Source organism: Vombatus ursinus, unplaced genomic scaffold, assembly GCF_900497805.2.
Source record: "Vombatus ursinus unplaced genomic scaffold, bare-nosed wombat genome assembly UNPS02009824.1, whole genome shotgun sequence".
Taxonomy (NCBI): domain Eukaryota; kingdom Metazoa; phylum Chordata; class Mammalia; order Diprotodontia; family Vombatidae; genus Vombatus; species Vombatus ursinus.
The window spans coordinates 8,939,758-8,960,226 of NW_020949602.1; the positions used below are offsets into that span (position 1 = coordinate 8,939,758).

The window sequence follows — 20,469 nt, forward strand, 5'->3', positions numbered from 1 at the left end:
ATATAAAGACAAAAAATAAAGAAATAAGGAAAAAGAAGTTGTTAGGAATATAAAGATTAAAAAATAAACAAAGAAAAAGAAGTTGTTAGGAATATAAAGACAAAAAAATAAGTAAATAAAGAAAAAGAAGTTGTTAGGAATATAAAGATAAAAAATAAAGAAAAAAGTTGTTAGCCATATAAAGACAAAAAATAAAGAAATAAAGAAAAAGAAGTCGTTAGGAATATAAAGATTAAAAAATAAACAAAGAAAAAGAAGTTGTTAGGAATATAAAGACAAAAAATAAGGAAATAAAGAAAAAGAAGTTGTTAGGAATATAAAGACAAATTAAACAGGAAACAACCCAGTTCTCTAGAGCTTTCATTCTGCTTGATCAAAGGGACAGCTGGAAGATACCTTCTAGATGGGCCTGGAATCAGGAACACTTGAGTTCAAATCCAGCCTCTGACACTTCCTAGCTGTTTGACCTTGGCCAAGTCATTTAACCTGTTTGCCTCAGTTTCCTCAGTAAAAAGAGAATAAGGGCACCTACCTCTCAGGGTTGTTTTGAGGATCAAATGAGATAATATTTGTAAGGCACACAGTAGGCACTATAAAAATGCATATTTCCTTCCCCTCCCTCCCCTCCCCTTCATAAATAATCATAGCCAGCTTTTACACAGATCCACTGAGGTAATCTCTGTACTGTTCTTCGCAAACCTTAAAGTGCTATATAATTGCTGTTGTGTCCTGTCTGAACTCTCTGACCCCACTGGAGGTTTTCTTGGCAAAAGCACCGGAGTGGTTTACCATTTCCTTCCCCAGCTCATTTTACAGATGAGGAAAGGGAGGCATACGGGGTGAAGGGACTTGTCCAGAAGTATCTGAGGTAGCATTTGAACTCAAGTCTTCCTGACTCCGGGCCCGGTTCTCTCTCCATCGCGCCACTTAAATACAGGAGGATACTAAGTAACTGTAGCGTCATTTCAGGGCTGGGGGCGTACTGACAACACCTCCCCCCCCCCCCCCCCCCCCCCCCCCCCCCCCTCCCCCCCCTCTCCACGCCCCCTCCTCCAGGCTCTCCCCTCCCCCGCCCCTGGAGCCCCGGGGTGCCCCGGCTTCCCCAGCTGGCCTCTGGCTGGGCCACGCCCCCTCTGCGGGGCCCCGCCCCCGCGCCCTGGTTGGGGAGGGGGTCGGGAGGGCAGGGCCTGCCAGGTGAGTGCGCTCCGCCCCCAGCCTCTCTCTCACTTCCGCCCAGGTGAGGGGAGGGGGTGCTCCTGTCTCCTGGAGCCCCACCTTTCCCGGTCCCCGGGGCCGGCGCCCGCCTCGCGCACCCACTCTTCGGGACCGAGCAGGTAAAGGAAGGCTGGGGTTCGGGGTGGGGTTCCTGCGGCTCCGATCCCTCTCCGCCCCTCCCCCGTGGCCGGGCCTGGCTCTCGCAGGGCCCCCCCCCCCCGACTCCCGGCTCCCGGTGCCAGCCCCTTTAAATGCCTACGTCAGCACCGGCCCACCTCGCCCGCCCCACACTCCTCCCTCTGCGCCCCGGTTTGGGGGGGCCGATCGAAGCGGAGCTGCGGTTTGATGGAGGCCAGGAAGTCGGAGGGAGAAGGAGCTGGAGCATTCCCGGCCCGGGGAAGGAAAGAAGGAAGAGAGGGAAGGAGGGAGGGAGAGAGAGGCCGGGGGGGGGGGGAGGAGGAGGAGGAGGAGTCCAGACCCCCCTTTTCTCTGTCCTGCAGTCTGGGGGTAACACACGCATCCGCCAGGCTCGCAAGCCTGGGGAGCCCCTCAGCCGGGAAGAATCTTGGAGGTCGTTTAGACCAAACCCTTTATTTCACAGATGAGGAAACTGAGGTCCAGAGAGGGCGAGGGCCTTGGAGGGGCCCGTTTACTTCTCCACCTGTTGGGACCTCGTCGACTTCAGATGATCCCTCCTCTCACTTTGGTTTCTTCCTGGGGCAAAGAGATTTCACTGTCCCTGCTCATCTAAGGGCTTGCCATCTTTTAGGGAGCGTCAGGATTCATATTTTACACATGGCTCACTCTCACTGATGACCAGCATTTACTAGGCACCTACTCTGCCTTTGGTAGAGTAAGGAGAAACCTGGACTTTGTTCTGGAAATTCAGTTAATGTTCAAAGGAAGGACAGGGAAAGGGAGGAGTCAGTCCCTGCTAGGTTTAGGGAGATAGATGATAGAGTCATAGATGTCAGAGCCCGAAGGGACCTTAGGGATCTAAGGTGGCAGCTAGATGGTAGATAGAGCTGGGGGCCTGGAGTCTGGAAGACCTGAGTTCAAATGAAGACACAAAACACTAGCTGTGTGACCCTGAGCAAGTCACTTAACTCTGTTTATCTCAGTTTCCTCAACTGTAAAATGGGAATAGTCATTATACCTACCTCCCAGCATCCTTATGAAGGTCAAGTGAGATAATGCACAGTGCCTGGCACAAATTAAGTTCTATAGAAATGTTAGCTTATTATTATTGTACGGTCTAATTCCTTCCCTTTACAAGGAAGTCAATTCAACAAGCATTTATTAAATGCTTACTGTGTGCCAGGAGCTGTGGAGGAAACCAGCTTTGTATACAGTAGGTACCAAATGAATGGTAGGGTTCATAAGTGGTACCAGGAGTAAGGAGGCACATCCTTATAGGCCATGCCTGCTCTGGTGCAGTGCAAGTGTTTTGGCTCAGGAGTCAGAGGGCTTGGGTTCAAATTTTACCACTGACACTATCCATGTGGCTAAGTTACTACATCTCAGGGCTTGAGTTTTCCCACTTAGGTAGATTTAATGGCCTCTGAGGTCCCTTTAGCCCCTGGTTCTTCTTTCAGGCCCTGGAAAAAGGGCTGGGATGTGATACAGTGGAACTGAGTTGGAATCTTTCTTCTGACACTACCTGTGTAACCTTGGATAAGTCACAACCCCTCTGGGCTTAGCCTCCTTGTCCTGAAAATGTGGACATTGTACTCCATGCCCCCCCCCCCCCGAGGTCCCTTTCAGCTCTCAATCTGATCTTCACAGTGGAAAGTGGAGAGTTTCCATCTCAGAATTTCCTAAAACAGCTCCTCTGCCCCACCTACACCACTACTGTTTGGATGCTTATCTATATATCTAGACCAAGTTTCTCCAGCTACCCCTGTCTACCTGTCCCCAGAAAGCAGGCTTCTATGCCACTCTTATTTCCCTGTCATCTTTCATCTAGAAATAAAATTGAAGACATTTCTATACTTGTTTTAGTATTTGCAAGGTGCCCACTCAATCCCTACCATATCTCTGGGCAGTGGGTACTTTTACAGATGAGGAAACTGAGGTTCAATAACCGACTTGACGGGTCACATCACTGCTAAATGTCTGAGGCAGGATTTGAATCCAAGCCTTTTTTACTCCAAGCCTAGCATTTTATCCACTGCCTGGCCCTGATGCCTCTCATAATAGGCATCTAGTGAATATTTGCATAATTGAATTGAGAGAGTGATGCCAGGGGTCATAAGACCCTATTAGATTTATAGCTGGATGGGACCTCAAAGCCCATGTAGTCCAGAGAGCTCATTTTACAGATAATGAAACTGAGGCCCAGAGAGGTTAAATGATGTTCCTAGGATCACACAGAATAAGGGGCAGATCTGGGCCCTAAACATAAAGCTTGTTATTCCAAGTTCCCCTAGTGGGAACTGCTTGGACATGTCTAGCGTTCCCATATTGTTTGCAGTATCTTTTGGGTTGCCTGTCCACACCCCATCCTCTTATCTCTTCCCTGCCTCCTACTGGGCGGAGTTGTTGAAGATTGGGAAAAAAACAGTGGGCCAGACCCCACACCCAGACTTTTCTTATTCTGTGTCTGAGACCCACTGTTTGGGAGATCTATGCCCTCAGGGAATTCCTGTCTCCTTTGTTGCCAGATAAATTCATTTACATCTCCTTTGCTGGGGGGGGCTGAAGATTGGATGGTGTTAAAATCGTAGGGTTAGAGCTGAGAAGTCATGGAGCCCAATCTGCTCATTTTACAAAAGAGGAAACTGAGGCTCAGAGAGGCTCAGTCTTACGTGGTAGCAGCTCTGATGAAATGTTAAGGCAGAGGATCCTGAGTATTATTAGAGGAGACGGCTTGGTACCCTGCCGAAAGCATTGATTCTGGAGTCCAAAGGACCCTCTCTAGTGTTCACCCGCTATGTAGCAGTGGGCAAGTCAATCGGACCTTCGGCTTCAGTTCTCTTCCTTTGTCAAATTAGGGAGTTGGATGAGAGGGTCTCTTGAGGTCCTCCTGGCTCTAGGTATGGAAACTCCTGCTAATCCTAAGTGAGACCAGTGAAATCAGGGCAGTTCCTTGATTTGGAATTCAGCCAACCAATAAACATTTATTAAGTGCCTACTATATACCAGACACTGTGCTAAGCTCTGGAATTAGGAGAAATTAGGAGCTTGGTGAATGTGTCAGAGTCGGAAGGAACCCGAAACCATCTAGTAGAGTCTGAACCTGACACAATGGTCATCCAGCCTTGCTTGAGGATCTCCAATAAGGAGAGAGAGCCCCTGCTAGCTGGGTGGTGCAGCGCATGGCGTGTTAGAGTGGAAATCAGCAAAACTCGAGTTCAGATGCTGCCTCAGACTCATATTAGCAGAGTAACTCTGGGCAAATCACTTAACTAACATCTCAGCCTCTTTATCTGTAGAATGATAACTGCAATTACTTACCTATATCACCAGTACAGTGGTATACACGTATAGTGCTTTGCCGACCTTAAATTAAAGCACTATGTAAATGCTAATTGTTGTTATGACCTTCATGGAAGCCTATTCCATTTTAGGATAGTTCTGGTTTTCCTTAAATCTTGCCCCTCTCAGCAACTTTTACCCACTGCTGGATCTCAGACTGGGCACGTACCCAGAGGCAATCTCGTGCAGCCTGTCCCTGGACGCATATTTTCATGGTGATGCTATAATTCAATTCAGTTCAGCAAACATTTTTGATATTGTTTGATTTTAATTCACCATTTCTGAATATATTCCCTGCCTCACATCTAGTCAGCCAGCTCTTGTAACAATGAATTTTGATAAAAGTTAGATTAAAGTAATTTCAGCAAAACTAATCAACTCCCGGGGGCAGCTAGGTGGTATAGTGGATAGAGCTAGGGCCTTGGAGTCAGGAGGACCTGAGTTCAAATCTGGACTCAGACACTTGACATTAAGTAGCTGTGTGACCCTGGGCAAGTCACTTAACCCTGATTGCCTCACCAAAAAGAAAAAAAAAACCCAAACAAAAAAACTAACCAACCCATGGTGGAGGCTTCTATTCAACAAACCTTTGTGATTTTGGAGGTACAATGACAAAAACAGTTCCTGCCCTCAGGAACCTTAAATGCTATGGGTGGCAGCAGAACTTCTACACAAATAATTATGATAGAAAGAAAATTGAAGAAAGAAAGCATTAATAACTGGGGGGAAGAGAGAAGGCTGCACCAAGGGGATGGACTCCTGTGAAAGGGCTGCACTTGAGGACCTAGAGGGCCACCTGTGGCCTCAAGGCCAAAGGTTCCCCTCCCTTGGCCTGGGAGCTCCTTGATAATTGGGACCATTTATTGCCTTTATCCCTAGCTCTTAGCATAGTGCCTAGCACATAGTAGGTGTTCAATGAATGGTAGTTGATTTACTGCCTGGCCTTGAGCTGAGCTTTGACATGAAGGAAGATGAGCAGTGCTTACCAGGTCTGCCTTACCAATTCCTTAGCCTTTTGCCCAAAGTCCTACATAGTCTGATTCTTTAAAAAAACCTCTTTTTTAATTTTGTTAAGTATTTCCCAATTACATTATAAAAATTTTATTAACAATCATTTAAAAATTTTTGAGTTACAAGTTCTCTCCTTCCCTTTGGCCCCTCCCCCCTCCTTGAGAAGGCTTGCCTGCTTTAATTAATTTTATTTTATTATTTTTTCATTATTATTTATATTATTATATTATGTTATTAATTTAATATCGATCACACATGTGAAGTCATACAAAATGTATTTCCATATTAGCCATGTGACAAAAGAAAACGCACACAAAAGTAAAATAGTTTTTTAAAAAAGTTAAGAAAAGTATGCTTCAATCTGCATTTAGAGTTCATAATTCAATTATCTGGAGATGGATAGCACTTTTTATCATGGGTCCTTTGGAATTGTCTTGATCATTGTCTCGATCAGAGTAGCTCAGTATTCCACAGTTGATCATCCTTAACAATATTACTGTTACTGTGTACAATATTCTCCTGGTTCTGCTCACTTCACTTTGCTTCAGTTCACACGAGTCTTTCCAGGTTTTTCTGAAATTATCCTGCTCATCATTTCTTATAGCACAGTAGTATTCTATCACCATCATATACCACGGCTGATTCAACCATTCCCCAGTTGATGGACATCCCTTCAATTTCCAATTCTTTGCCACCACAAAAAGAGCTGCTGTAAATATTTTGTACAAAAAGGGCCTTTTCTCTTTTCTTTGATCTCTTTGGGATACAGACCTAGTAGCGGTATTGTTAGGTCAGAGAGTCTATACAGTTTTGTAGCCATTTGGGCATAGTTCCAAGTTGTTCTCCAGAATGGTTGGACTAGTTACTAGTTCACAACTCCACCAACAGTGCATTAGTGTCCCAATTTTTCCACATCTTCTCTAGCATCTGTCATTTTCCTCTTCTGTCATGTTAGTTAATCTGATAGGTGTGAGGTGGTATCTCAGAGTTGTTTTAATTTGCATTTCTCTAATCAGTAATTTAGAGCATTTTTTCATGTGATTATGGATAGCTTTGATTTCTTCTGAAAATTGTTCATAGCCTTTGACCATTTATTAACTGGGGAATGGCTTTTATTTTTTACAAATTTGGCTCAGTTCCCTATATATTTGAGAAATGAGACTTTTATTAGAGAAAACTTGCTGTAAAAAAAAGTTCCCCCAGTTTCCTGTTTTTTTTCTAATTTTGACTGCATTAGTTTTTGGGTGTAAGTTTTTTAATTTCATGTAATCAAAATTATCCATTTTACTTCCTGTGATCCTCTCTATCTTTCGTTTGCTCATAAACTCTCCCCTTATCCATAGATCTGAGAGGTACATTTTTCCATCCTCCCCCAATTTACTTATCACCCATTATATCTAAATCATTAATCCATTCTGACATTATTTTGCTGTATGGTATGAGATGTTGGTCTATGCCTAGTACCTGCCAAACTGCTTTCCAGTTTTCCCAGCAACTTTTGTCAAATGTTAAATCCTTACCTCAGAAGCTTAGATCTTTGGGTTTATGAAACACTACATTACTATTGTGTATTGTGTACCTAATCACCTAATCAATTCCACTGATCCACCACTCTATTTCTTAGCCAGTACCAGATTGTTTTGATTATTACTGCTTTGCAGTGTAGTTTGAAATCTGGAGTTACTAGGCTGTCTTCCTTAACATTTAAAAAAATTTGTTCCCTTGATACTTTTTACCTTTTGTTCTTCCAGATGAACTTTGTTAGTATTTTTTCCTAGCTCTATAAATAATTCTTTGGTAGTTTGATTGGTGTGGCACTAAATAAGTAAATTAACGTAGGCAGAATTGTCATTTTTATTATATTGGCTTAGTCTACCCATGAGCGATTACAATTTCTCCAATTGTTTAGATCAGTCTTTATTTGTGCGAAAAGCGGTTTGTAATTGTGTTCATATGATCCCTGAGTTTGTCTTGGCAGGTAGGTAGACTCAAGTATTTTATATTATCTGCAATTATTTTTAATCTCTTCCTGTTGGGTTTTGTTGGTAATATGTAGAAATACTGGTGATTTATGTATATGTATTTTAGATCCTGCAACTTTGCTGGTTGTTAATTGTTTCCACTGATTTTTTTTTAGTTGATTCTCTAGGATTCTCTAAGTATACCTTCGGACATCTGTAAAACCATTACATTTGTAATGGTTTTGCTTCTTCATTGCCTATTTTCATTCCTTCAATTTGTTTTTCTTGTCTTATTGCTACAGCTAGCTTTTCTTAGTGCAGTGTTGAATAATAGTAGTAATGACGGACGTCCTTGCTTCACTCCTGATCTTACTGGTTAGGCTTCAAGTTTATCCCCATTGCAGATAATCCTTGGTCTTGGTTTTAGATAGATAGTATCATTTTAAGAAGAGCTTTATTGATTCCTATACTTTCTAGTGTTTTTAATAGGTGAGGGTATTATATTTCATCAAAGGCTTTTTCTGTATCGATATGGTATGATTTTTGTTTTTGTTATTGATATGGTCAATTGTGCTGATAGTTTTCCTAATATTGAACCTAGGCCTGCTTTCTTGATATAAATCCCACCTGGTCAGAGTATATGATCTTTGTGATATAATGCGGTAATCTCCTTGATTTTATTTAAAATTTTTGCAGTGATATTCATTAAGGAAAGTGGTCTGTAGTTTTCTTTGTCTGTTTTCTCTCCACCCGGTTTGGGTATCAGCACCATATTTATGTTGTAAAAGGAGTTTGGTAGGACTCCTTGTTTGCCTATTTTTTCAGATGGTTTATATAGTGTTCGGATTAATTGTTTTTTAAATGTTTGGTAGAATTCACTTGTGAATCTATCGGGTCCTGGGACTTTTTTCTTGGGAGCTCCATGGCTCGTTGCATTTCTTTTTCTAAGATAGGGCTATTTAAGTATTCTGTTTCCTCTTCTGTTATTCTGGGCAGTTTCACAATCTGATTCTAATTTAATTCTGAGGCAGCCTGGTGGTGCAGTGGATAGAGTCCTGGGCCCTGGCTTAAGAAAGCGTGAATTCAGATCTAGCCTCAGGCACTTACTTGCCATATGACCCAGTTCTGCAAGTTACTTAACATGGCATTTGCCTTGCTTTCCTCTACTGTAAAGTGAGGATAATAACAGCACCTACCTCCCAGGATTGTTGTGAGGATCAAATGATAAGATATCTCTAAGGTGGCACAGTGCCTGGCACGTAGTAGGTTCTATATAAATGCTTATTCCCTTCCCCCTTATTTACTTTCCCTGCCTCTCTTTACCTGTGTACTCCAGTCTTAGAGAGTTGCCTAAGGGCACTGAGAGGTAGATGAGCCTCTCTGGTCACATCTGCTGAGGTGTGTCAGAGATGAGATTAGCGGCTGCCAGGTGGTGCAGTAAGTAGATGGAGCACTGGCCCCTGGAGTCAGGAGGACAGTTCAGATCTGCCCTCAGACACTTAGTAGCTGTGTGACCTTGGGCAAGTCACTTAACTCTGATTGCCTCAAAAAAAAAAAAGTAAAACCTGACTCACAAAGGCTATAGTCAGTCAATCAAGAAACATTTATTATGAGCCTACTGTGTGCCAGACACTATGCTAAGTAAGTGTACACAAAGCAAGGCAGAAACAAAAACAAAACCAAAACCTGTCCTATTCTCAAGGAGCTCAGCCTCATAGGGGTGACAGCCTACAAAAAGCTTTGTACAAATAAGATGTAAACAGGATAAATTGGAGAGGATCTCAGAGGGAAGACTGGCAGAGGCCACCTTCTGGCCAAGGTAGGATGTTAGCTTACACTCTCCTCATTCACCCTAGCCTTTCTTCACTGCTACTCATTAGGTGCCAGCTGGGCTGGGCTGCGTGCCTCACATTGTGTCCTGTAATTGGATTTGTTTATTCCTTTCTCCATGCCTGGAATGTTTCCTCATCTCTACCTATCCAGAATCTTCTCTTCCTTTAGGTGGGTTGTTGTTATTTGTCCTTCGTTCTTGAAGAGGACTATGACATCACGGGGGTGATACCGTGACATACAAGTGGGTTGGATTTAAGTGAAAGTGGCCTGGGCAAAGTCATCAGCTTTACTTTCTCCTCTGGAGCCATCTGGGTCCACTTCAGAGGCCACCTCCTCCATGAAGCCTTCCCTGAACCTCCCGTGGCTAACAAGCTTCAAGAGTCACAAAACCTTTCATACACACGATCTTATTCAAGGTATTAGAATCACAGATTTAGAGGTGAAAGGGACCTTAGAGCCTAAATCTAATCCGGTCCCATTATTGTACAAAGATGACACCTCCAAAAGTGTTCCCTCCCTACTAAAAATGGCCCTAGACGAACTTCTTTTAATCACATTCAACCATATATCATGCTTACCTCTTACTCATTGATTTAGAGCTGGAAAGGCTGTTGAGTTCAACCCTTTCATTTTACAGGCGAGGAAACTGAGGCACAACGAGGGGAAGAGACTTGCCCAGGTAGTGTCTGAACTCAGGTTGTTCTGACTCCCACATCCAGAGCTTTGTCCACTACTACTCACATCCCCTTCTTAGAGGGTGAGCTTCTTAAAGGCAGAGCCTGTCATTTTTCATCATTGAATTTCCAGGGTCTTGCATGGCATTGTAAACACAGTAGGTGCTTACTAAATGTTTAATGAATTGGTCAGAATGTTGCCGAGTACTGGGCAAGAATAGAGTGAGTCCTTTTGCAACTAGTTGCAAGATTTTGTTGTTGTTCAGTTGTGTTCAAATCTTCATGACCCCTTTAGGGTTTTCTTGGCAAAGATAGTGGAATAGTTTGCCATTTCCTTCTCCAGCTCATTTTACAGATGAGGAAACTGAGACAAATAGGGTGAAATGACTTGCCTAGGGTCACACAGCTAGGAAGTGTCTGAGGCTGGATTTAAATTCAGGTCTTTCTGACTCCATGCTTGGCGTTCTGTCCACTACACCACCTAGCTACCCTAGTCAAAGATGGTTCACTCTAGTTTTCCAGTCTCTTAGCTCTTTATAGCTTCATGTTTTGTGAAAATGAGGTATGTGGGGGCAGCTAGGTGGTGCAGTGAATAGAGCTCTGGTCTTGGAGTCAGGAAGACCTGAGTTCAAATGCAGCCTCAGACACTTAACACTAGCTGTGTAACCCTGGGCAAGTCACTTAACTCCAATCACCTCACCAAAAAGCAAAAAAAAAAAAAAAAAAAAGGAAATGAGGTATGTTATGTCTGACCCTTGTTATAGTCTAACCTCAATTCCAAGTTGACATTCTAGATCCCCAGAGACCCAGTAACTTCCCCCGGGTCCTGTGTGGCGGGGTACTCCAAAGCCGGTTGATTCTTGCTAGCAGAAGCTGTGTTGGGCATTCCCTGGAACCTCTGATGATACAAATAGGGTTCCAGTAAACTGGAGGAAGGGTTTCTTATCCATCAGAGGATGCAGAAGGCTCTAGACTTTCTCTTTCCAGTTGGAATCATCTTTCTAGATTCCAGACACCTTAAAGGTTCCTGAATTTTTCTGGGATCTTCTATTTTTACCATTTCATCCTGGTATTTAAAAATTTGGAGCTCTGATTCCTCATGGTCTTCTGTGGTACTAAGACGTAATATTGGAGAGGATCTCGTAAGTGTCAGATTTTGGCCTCTTCTGTTGTGCATTGCCCATCTCACTGATGCCAGGGGGAACCACAGTGAGCTCTCTTTCAGCCCTTGGTCACCATGTGTTGATTGCTATGGCCTTCAAAGCCTTCTGTTAGCTAACCCACAAGCATTTATTATGTGCTTACTGTATGCCAAGCACTGTGCTAAGGTCTGGGGATACAATGACTAGATAAGAAGTGGAACAGGCTTCCTCCCAAAGTAGAGAATTCCTGGTTCCTGGAGGCATTCGAGAAAAGACAGAATGATCCCATATTGGAGAGGGACTCAAATGTGGACTAAATTATCTCATGGGTCTCGCCTAATTCTAGAATCCTGTGAATCAATTTTAAATACAAATGCTAGCCTGGTAATAAGAACTAACATTTATCTAATACGCAGAGCTTTGCAAAGTTCTTTACCGTGTGTTATCTTGTTTGAGTTTCACACTGACTCTGTAAGGTAATTGTTATTATTATCCTCATTTTACAGGTGAGGAAACTGAGGCTGAGTGAAGGCTTTTTCAGACACTTATCTGTGTAACCCTGAGTGAGTCACTTAAACTCTTCAAGCTTTAGTTTTCTCATGTGAAAAATGGATATAATAATAACACCTATTTTACAAAGTTGTCTGAACATCAAATGAGATTTCATTAGCCATAAAGAACAGCTACAGGGTGCAGTGGGTAGAGCCTCTGGCCCAGAGTCAGAAGACTCTTCTCTGAGCTCAAATGTGGCCGGAGACAGTGTCTAACTGTGTGACCCTGGGCAAGTCCCTTAACCATGTATGCCTCAGTTTCCTCATCTATAAGGAAATGGCAAACCACTCCAGTATCTTTGCCAAGAAAACCCCCAATGGGGCCATGAAGAGTTGGACATAACTGAAAAGACTCAACAACAAAAAATTACTGCTGCTGTTATTTGTTAGATGACTTGCCCAGGGTCACAGAGCTCTTAAGTATCTGAAGCAGTATTTGAACTGGAGTCTTTTGGATTTTAAGCTGTCCATCTTACTGCTTACCTTTAGTTGTGATTAATTGACAGCCAGATGAGAGCAGGATAGGGCATCGAATAGACCCCCTGAGTGTGGATGTGAAGGTGAGAGAGCGGTTTTGTGGTTGTTGTTTAGTCATTTTTAGTCACGTCCAAATCTTTGTGACTTCATCTGGGGTTTTCTTGGCAGAGATACTGGTATGGTTTGCTATTTCCTTCTGCTCATTTTACAGATGAGGAAACTGAGGCAGACAGAGTTAAGTGACTTGCCCAGGGTCACACAGCTAGCAGGTGAAGTGTCCGAGGCCAAATTTGAACTCAGGAAGAGGAATCTTCTTAATTCCAGGCCTAGCACTCTATCCACTGAGCCACCAAGCTGCCCTCGGAGACTGGTTAGTAAGGTGGAAAAAGATAGTCATCTAAAAGGAGGTACATTCTGCCCATTTCTTGATATGCTAGAGTCACTCTTGGCTTCGAGATCAGAATGATCTTGAGTGCTCCAGGCATGTTCTAGTTTGTTGACCCATGAAGCAGAATCATTATGTACCTCTCCATAGGGACAGTTCCGTGTTCCTAGAGATGGCCCAGCAGTCTGGCATGAGAGGAATGTGCCCTGCTCACCTTGCAGAGACAGCCCAACCTGTTGGCTCGAAGGGCTGACACAGGCAGTGGCTCTTCTATGCTGTGGGCTGCCATGGAGTCGTACTGTTGAGAACACACCTCAGTTTCCCCCTCAGTCCCAACACTCAGCTTTGGGGAGCCCACCTGAAGCTGGAGAAAACATTTGACATTTGCAGTCAAAGGGCCTGACTAAATCCTTTCAGGCTTGTTCCGTAACCTCGCTGGGCCTCAGTTTATTTATTTATTAAAAATTAGGTGGTAAGGAATAGGTGACCCCAAAGTTCCTTCCAGCTCTAAAGCTATTACCCTATGATTGTGCAGCCCAAGCTTCATAAATGTCTCCTCAAGAGCGCTTTAGGTAGAGATCCCATTGAAGTTAATGAAAACTCTTGGGTCTTGTATTTGGATTGGACAGAGCCCCAACTGGCTTTTAATTGTTTATTCATTGACCTTAACTCTAAAGATCATGAACTTAGCCAAAGCTTTACTCAATGGGGCTGTAAAAACGAATAGAAGACATAGATGGTGGCATGTTCCCACTTTTGGCAGTAACCAAGGGTAGCTAGAGACAGCTAGGTGGTACAATGGTTAGAGCACCTGGGGCCTGGAGTCAGGAAGACCTGGGTTCAGATCCAACCTCAGACACTTACTAGCTGAGAGGGTCACTTCACATTTGTTTGCCTCAGTTTTCTCATCTGTAAAGTGGAGACAATACTATTATCTACCTCCCAAGATTGTTATGAGCATCAAACAAGATAATAAGAGATAAAAAAGTGCTCAGTGCAGTTTCTGGTGCCATATAGATGTTAGCTATTATTATTATAGTTACTATTGTTAAGTAGGTTTTTTTGTTGTTATTTTTGTTGTTGTTTTTTGAGAGCACAAGAAGTAAAAATAACTAGGCTGGGGGCTTAGTTTGGTCACAAACTATTCCCTTTCCCCCAATTAAACATGCCTTACACAAAGAAAAACATGAAAAACTTTTATTCTTATGTGCAAAGCCTTGGGCAAGGTGGTAGGGATCCAGACACAAGTACAGCACGGTTGGCGGCGTCAAGGAGTTGATGTTCTTTGGGGATAAACAAGTACACCAGGAAGTGAAAGCTGCGTGACTAGAGGAGACTGAAAGCAGAGATTAAAGAAGGCATCATTGACAGTGGGATTACTGACCTAACTCTTGAAGCAAGAGGCAAGATGTTGAGAGGTAGAGATGAGGGGTGTGCCTTGGAAGAGGCAAACGTGCAGAGGTTGGAGATCTTGAGCTCTGGGAATAGCTTGCAGTCCTGTGGCCAGGTTATGGCTATAGATGAAGGACAGTCAAATGTGAATGCCAGTGAATGCCAGTATGAAAGGAAACTATATGAAAGGGAGTCATGAAGTCAGGCTCGGAATGTAGGTTGGAGTCAGGTTGTGGAAAATCTGAGCTAGTTTATCTGGGAGACGAAAAGGAGCCACTGAAGATGATTGAGGTAGTGGAATAATATAGGTCTTTTTTTTTTTAAATCAGGGATATCCGTTTGGCAGCTTTTTAGAAAATAGATTAGAGAGGGCAGAGACTGGGCTCTGGAAGCCCATTGATTGGCCAGGTATGGGGTGAGGAAGGCCTGAACTAGGGCCTTGTGAAGGGAAAGGATTTGGTGTGGGGGGGGTCATGCAGAAGGAGGAGTTTGATTATTGGAAGGCTGATAGACTTACCCATCAATAGCCACATGGTCCAACCCTTGCTTTCATTTTATAGATGAGGGAACTGAGGTTGAGGGAGGATCAGTGACTTGCCTTGGGTCACCTAGATGGTCAGCGTTAGTGACAGGATTGTGGTACCCTGGACAAACATAGGGAATTTCAAAAGTGGTTTAGAGGGAATAGGTATTTTTGTTTTGACCTGGTTGCATTTGAGATGCCTGTTGGGCATCCTGGTGGAGAAGGATCACAGGTAGTTGGTGTTGAGGACCTGGAGCTAAGGAGAAAGACATAGGTAAATTATAAGAATGATGTACTACTTCAGCTCTCAGATCCTCTCCACACCATTCACAAGACTGCACACATACCTACAGTGAGTGATGAAGGCAATCTCTCTCTCTCTCTCTCTCTCTCTCTCTCTCTGTCTCCTCTCTCTCTCTCTCACTTATCTCTCTGTCTCTATTACTTATCTATCTCTCTGTCTCTATCTCTATCCCTTATCTATCTCTCTGTCTCTGTCTCTATCCTTCACCTATCCAGATCCATCTATCTGTCTTTGAATAGATACCTGTATGGATAATTATATATTCAATGCATGTTTTTCAAATCCATAGATTTCTCTGGTTGTTTGAAGAAAACGGTTCAAGATGCCTGAGAATCCAGCAGCAAGTATGTATACAATGTGTAGCTCACTTACCGAGTGATGAGTCGCCGGGGAAGGGATGGAAGACCATTGCCATTTACTTGGCACTTCTGTCCACCATTTTCTCCCACAGATCAGCTGCAGATCCTGCAGGTCCTTGACCGCCTGCAAATGAAATTGCGCCAAAGGGGTGACGCCTCCCAGAATGAGAGACTCGCCTTGTTTTGTGAGACACTGAAGAGCCCCCTCTTCAACCAGATACTCACTATTCAGCAATCCATCAGGCAGCTGAAAGGACAGGTAGGTTCCAACCCATGGGCCTCCCTGCTGAGTCGGTTTTAACAGGGAGATGTGTGGATTGATTTTAAGATGTAATTTGGTGAAGTGATGGGCTGGGATCAGAGAGTTGGAAGGATGAGTCACGGGCACCGTCATAGCTTTCTCAGTCAATGGTCTTCCTGTTTCTGCTTGAAGAGCTGCTGTTGTGTCGGGGGCCCCTGGGCCAATGTTTCAGCCCTGACAGAGCCAGTTGTCAGGAAGTTGTCTGAGTTGTCCCCAAATCGGCCTCTGAATTACTTTGTCCTCTTGAATCTCATAGTACCTGTTGCCAGAGAAGTGAGTCAAGAAGAATGCCGTTTGTAGCGGGGCTGTATGTGAGCTAGCTGTTTTCTTGTTTTTTGACTCTTGGATGGGGTCCTAAGGCTCCCAGTGCATATTGGCATCACTCTGCAACTTAAGAGTCAGAGAGTGGCCTTGAGATCAGAGGAGTGAAGGGCCACATAGCGAATAAGGGGCAAAGGAACTCGAACACGCGTCTTTGTGGTCAGATCTCTATCTACTGGGCCACATTGCCTCTCGAGCACTACATAAAGATCAGTTGTTGCTGCTGCTCTTAGTATCCACGGCAAATTCTCGATTTGAGCCCAGGTCTTCTGACTCTTGAGCTTGGCTCTCCATTGTGCTGCCTCTCCTGTCCATACCCAAATGTGCAAATGTTTGTGTGTTCTCATCCTTGGGGCATCTGCCTCCATTGATGGAGATCATAGACCAGTCTTGCCTTTGATTGACATGAAATGTTGCTAGTTAATAGATGGTGCCTGGTACCACCATCTGTCTTTATCCTAATGGATTGTTTATTAAAGTATCCTCATGATGGCCACCTGCGTGACATTGGGAAAGCCACCCAGCCTTCCGGGGCAATGGTTTTCTCTGTAAAATGAGGCAGCTTTTCTAAATCTATGATCTCTGGTATCCAAAGGGAAAACAAACAGACCAGGCTATGTTTTTACACCATCTGCATTACCGAGGCTGTTAACTCTGTGCAACATGAAGCATCTAATCTGTCATAAGTCAGTGGGGGTGGAGGGAGGGAAAAAAGGGGGAAAAAAAGAAAAATTACATGATAATTTTATTATATATTTAAAAGGAATAGCAAGTTGTACATTATAGATTTGCAGTTTCATGTACAGTCATCTTTTTTCTCTATTTGACTATGTTATGGAAATGCTTGGTTTATCTCTCAAGTTCAGAATAAAACAAAAAAACCAAACACAATAGAAACAGAAAAAACAGTCAATGCATGAACTTTTCGGTGGGTTATGAAATTATGTGATTGTTTTTTTTCTCTCTCTCTCCCCCTCAGCTTAGCCACATTCCTTCAGATTGCCCAGCCAACTTTGATTTTTCAAGGAAAGGGTTGCTTGTATTTACTGACAGCTCAATAGCTAATGGGAATGTCCACCCAGCCTTTAATAACTCAGCTTCAGTGTTTCCTTGGACCCCAAGATCAGGCAATGAGGAATTTAACTCTGTCATCCAACAGATGGCACAGGTACGTCAGTCCCATCTTGTTACATGTAGATTCCATGCCTCCATCCCCCAACCCCCCATTTCCCGTCTCCCTGATATTTCACTGGCTGCCCTAGGCCTGGAAAACACTAGCTTCTCCTACCTCCTCTACTTAGAATCCCTAGCTCTCTTCTGTGCTGAGTTCAACACCATGAAACCTTGCCTCCCTGTGCAAAATTACTTTGTATTATTTTAATGTTTATATGCAAAAAATGTTTTCTTCTGATAGAATGTAAGCTTCTTGAAGGAAGAGATTTGGATTTTCCAGTTTTTGTGGCCCCACTTGGTGTGGCATAAGGGAATAAATAAGCATTTATGGAGCACTTCTGTGTGCTAGGCCTTGTGCTAAATGCCTTTTTCTTTTTCTTTTTTCTTTTTTTTTTTAACAAATATTATTTCATTTGATGCTTACAAAAACCCTGGGAGGTAGGCCTTACTAATACATGAATGAATGAATGAATGAATGAATGAATGAATGAATGAATGAATGAACAGATAGATTAAAAACATTCCCATTTTACATTTGAAGGGGACAGCTAGTGGTGCAGAGGGTAGCATGCTGAGGCCTGGATTCAGGAAGTTCAAATCCATCCTCAGACACTTACTAGATGTGTGACCCTGGGCAAGTCACTTAACTCTGCCTCAGTTTCCTCATCTGCAAAATGAGCTGGAGAAGGAAATGGCAAACCACCCCAGTGTCTTTGCCAAGAAAACCCCCAATGGGGTCATGAAGAGTGAGAGACAACTGAAAATGCCTGAACCACAACAGTAACAAATAAACGCATTGCAAGTGGGCTTGGGTAGAGGAAATTTTTCATAGGGAGCATCCTGTACTGATTTAATCACAGCTCCACCCACCCCTCCATCCATCTTAGTGCCTAGCACTGCATGTGCCATTATTGTTCAGTGCGTCCAACTCTTCATGCCCACGTTTGGAGTTTTCTTGGCAACGATACTGGAGTGGTCTGCCATTTCCCTCTCTAGCGCTTTTTACAGATGAGGAACTGAGGCAAACAGGGTGAAGTGACTTGCTCAGGGTCACACAGCTAGTAAGTGTCTGAGGCCGGATTTGAACTCAGGAAGATGAGTCTTCCTGACTCCAGGCCTGGTGGTCTATGCACTATGGTGCCACCTGGCTGCCCACCCAGCTGTATAGCAGGTACTAAGTTAATACTTGACTACCCACTACATTTCTCCTTTTATCTCTCTCCTTTGCCTCTCCCAGAGAGCAAGCCCTTCAAGCAAAATTAAAAAGAATTTAATAAACGTTTATTGATTGATTGGCAACTTTATTTTAACATGTATTCTCATAGGTTTTCATGTCTTTTCTTTGGTAGTAATTGTGGATGTTAGGGGGATAGTAAAGAAACCCTTTCTCCAAACTGCATTGGAGGTGAGGTTGGCCTAACCTTGCCTTTGCATAAATGGCGGGAGAGCCTTTTCTCCTATTGGCCGCATGGTGCCCCTGGGCAGCCAGGAGGAAAGAATGGGGCTGATTCCTGGGAGGGAGAAGGCTGCCTATAATCTCTCTCTGATCTGAGTATTCCTTCCCTTCTGCCTTTCCTCTTCAAATCCTACTGAATAAAATAGGATCGGGAGGTATGGAGTTGATTGTGCTCTTAAAAACTATGTTCAAGAGCTGGGGAAATGTTCCAAGTACCACCTTTGTCTGATTTCTCTTCTTACTTAAGTATAGTCTGTAACTGATCTTTGACATTTGGGACCAGATTTGTTCTTCACTTGAAGTCATTGATGAAACTTTCTTTTGCCTGTGAGCTTCAGTTTACAAATGGAGACTGATTTGAAAAGAGAAGGCCAAATCAGATAGCAGATTCATTAATTTTAAAAGCACCACCTAAACCAGAATCCTTTACCTAGCATTACCACTTTATTCCATATGTTTCATTATTCAACAGTTAATTTTTGTGCCTTGCTTTTGTTAGCCCCCTGGCATTAGAAATGCTGCCCTTTCAATTAGTGTGCTATTAATGGAGTGAATAAAATCCTCGGCAATAAGGATCGGAGCCTTGTGGTTTAAGATAAAACCCATGTGGAGGGTGATGTTTTCTCCCAGTCTTTCAGGTTGGGAGCAATATGAAATTGTCATAGGGTTAAAAACAGGACTCCCTCTCCCCAAGATGCTCCTTGTTTTGACTTGAGCTAAAAGCTAGTAGTACCCTGAGGATTTAGAGCTTTGGACTCTGCAAACTCTCTGAAAATGTAACCAAGGAGAATTTTTAGTAAGAAACCAATGGGGAAAAAAATCCATAACATTTTGAAGATGTTTGCAGAAATGCAGAAAACGTGCAATAGGAAATGTCCTCTGACAATTGTTCTTCCTCTTGGGGTTCAGCTCATCGTGGGAACGAAGTGTCAAAATGCCTCCCCAATTCCCTGAGGTTTCAGAACTTCCTCGAGACCGACATGCCCTGGATTCAATTTTTGCTGACAATCATCAAGTGAGAGTTTTCCCAGAAATCAAAATGCTGGGTCGGGTTAGTCTCAGGACCGGCCCAAGCAGCTCCATCTGTGCTCGGCAGCTTCAGAGCCAGCTCAGGGTTAAGCTACATACTTTATTTCTCTTCTCTCCCCATCAGGGCAGACAGATCGAATACATAGATATAGCAAAGCCGTCCACCGGAGGCCTGGGATTCAGCGTGGTCACCGTGAGAAAGCAAAATGCTGGAGGCGTTGATCTCTTTGTGAAGGAAGTCCAGCCGGGCAGCATAGCAGACAGGTGAGGGTCATTCTGGTTCACTCTGGCTTGCTTTGTTTCCCCCACAGTAAGGTTTTAGAACACTACTTTGTTGATCTCTCATTTTTCCCACTCTCTCCCTTCAAATCCCTTGAACTTCTTTGGGCCTCAGTTGTTCTGATCTGTAAAATGAGGGAATTGGATTAGATTGCCCAGGGGTCGTCCCTTCCACCCCTACAGCTACAACTTAGGAGTTGTAGAAGTTGTACAAGCAAGTTCTGTTTGGCCCCAGAAGGCAGAGTCCGGAGTCGGGAGGGGAAGGAAGTTGCCTGGGGGCAGATTTAGGCTTCTTGTAGGGCAGGAAAAGCTTCCTGACAATTTGAGCTTTGGGGGTCCCAGTGGATTCTATCTCACTTAAGGTCTTCAGGCAGAAGCCGGATGACCGCTTATCAGGTTGTAGTTGTTCAGTCATGTCTGACTTTTCATGACCCCGTTTGGGGTTTCCTTAGCAAAGACATTGGAGTAGTTTCTCATTTCCTTGTCTAGCTCATTTGAAAGATGAGGAAACTGAGGCAAACGGAGTTAAGAGACTTGCCCAGGGTCACACAGCTAGACAGTGTCTCAGGCCAGATTTGAACTCAGGAAGAGGAGTTTTCCTGACTT

General features: G+C 43.6%; 1 protein-coding gene across 5 annotated transcripts in view; it reads left to right on the forward strand.

The window, feature by feature from the left end:
* Positions 1-1,232: 1,232 nt before the first annotated feature.
* Positions 1,233-20,469, forward strand: part of PATJ (PATJ, crumbs cell polarity complex component) — a 332,827-nt gene continuing 313,590 nt past the window's right edge. For all 5 annotated transcript variants that reach the window (XM_027852793.1, XM_027852795.1, XM_027852794.1 and 2 more), the window contains exons 1-5: positions 1,233-1,334; positions 15,235-15,289; positions 15,397-15,563; positions 16,906-17,094; positions 19,709-19,848. In XM_027852793.1, coding sequence (XP_027708594.1) covers positions 15,268-15,289; positions 15,397-15,563; positions 16,906-17,094; positions 19,709-19,848 — 518 coding nt within the window. In that variant the 5' untranslated portion in view covers positions 1,233-1,334; positions 15,235-15,267. The remainder of the gene's footprint in view (positions 1,335-15,234; positions 15,290-15,396; positions 15,564-16,905; positions 17,095-19,708; positions 19,849-20,469) is intronic.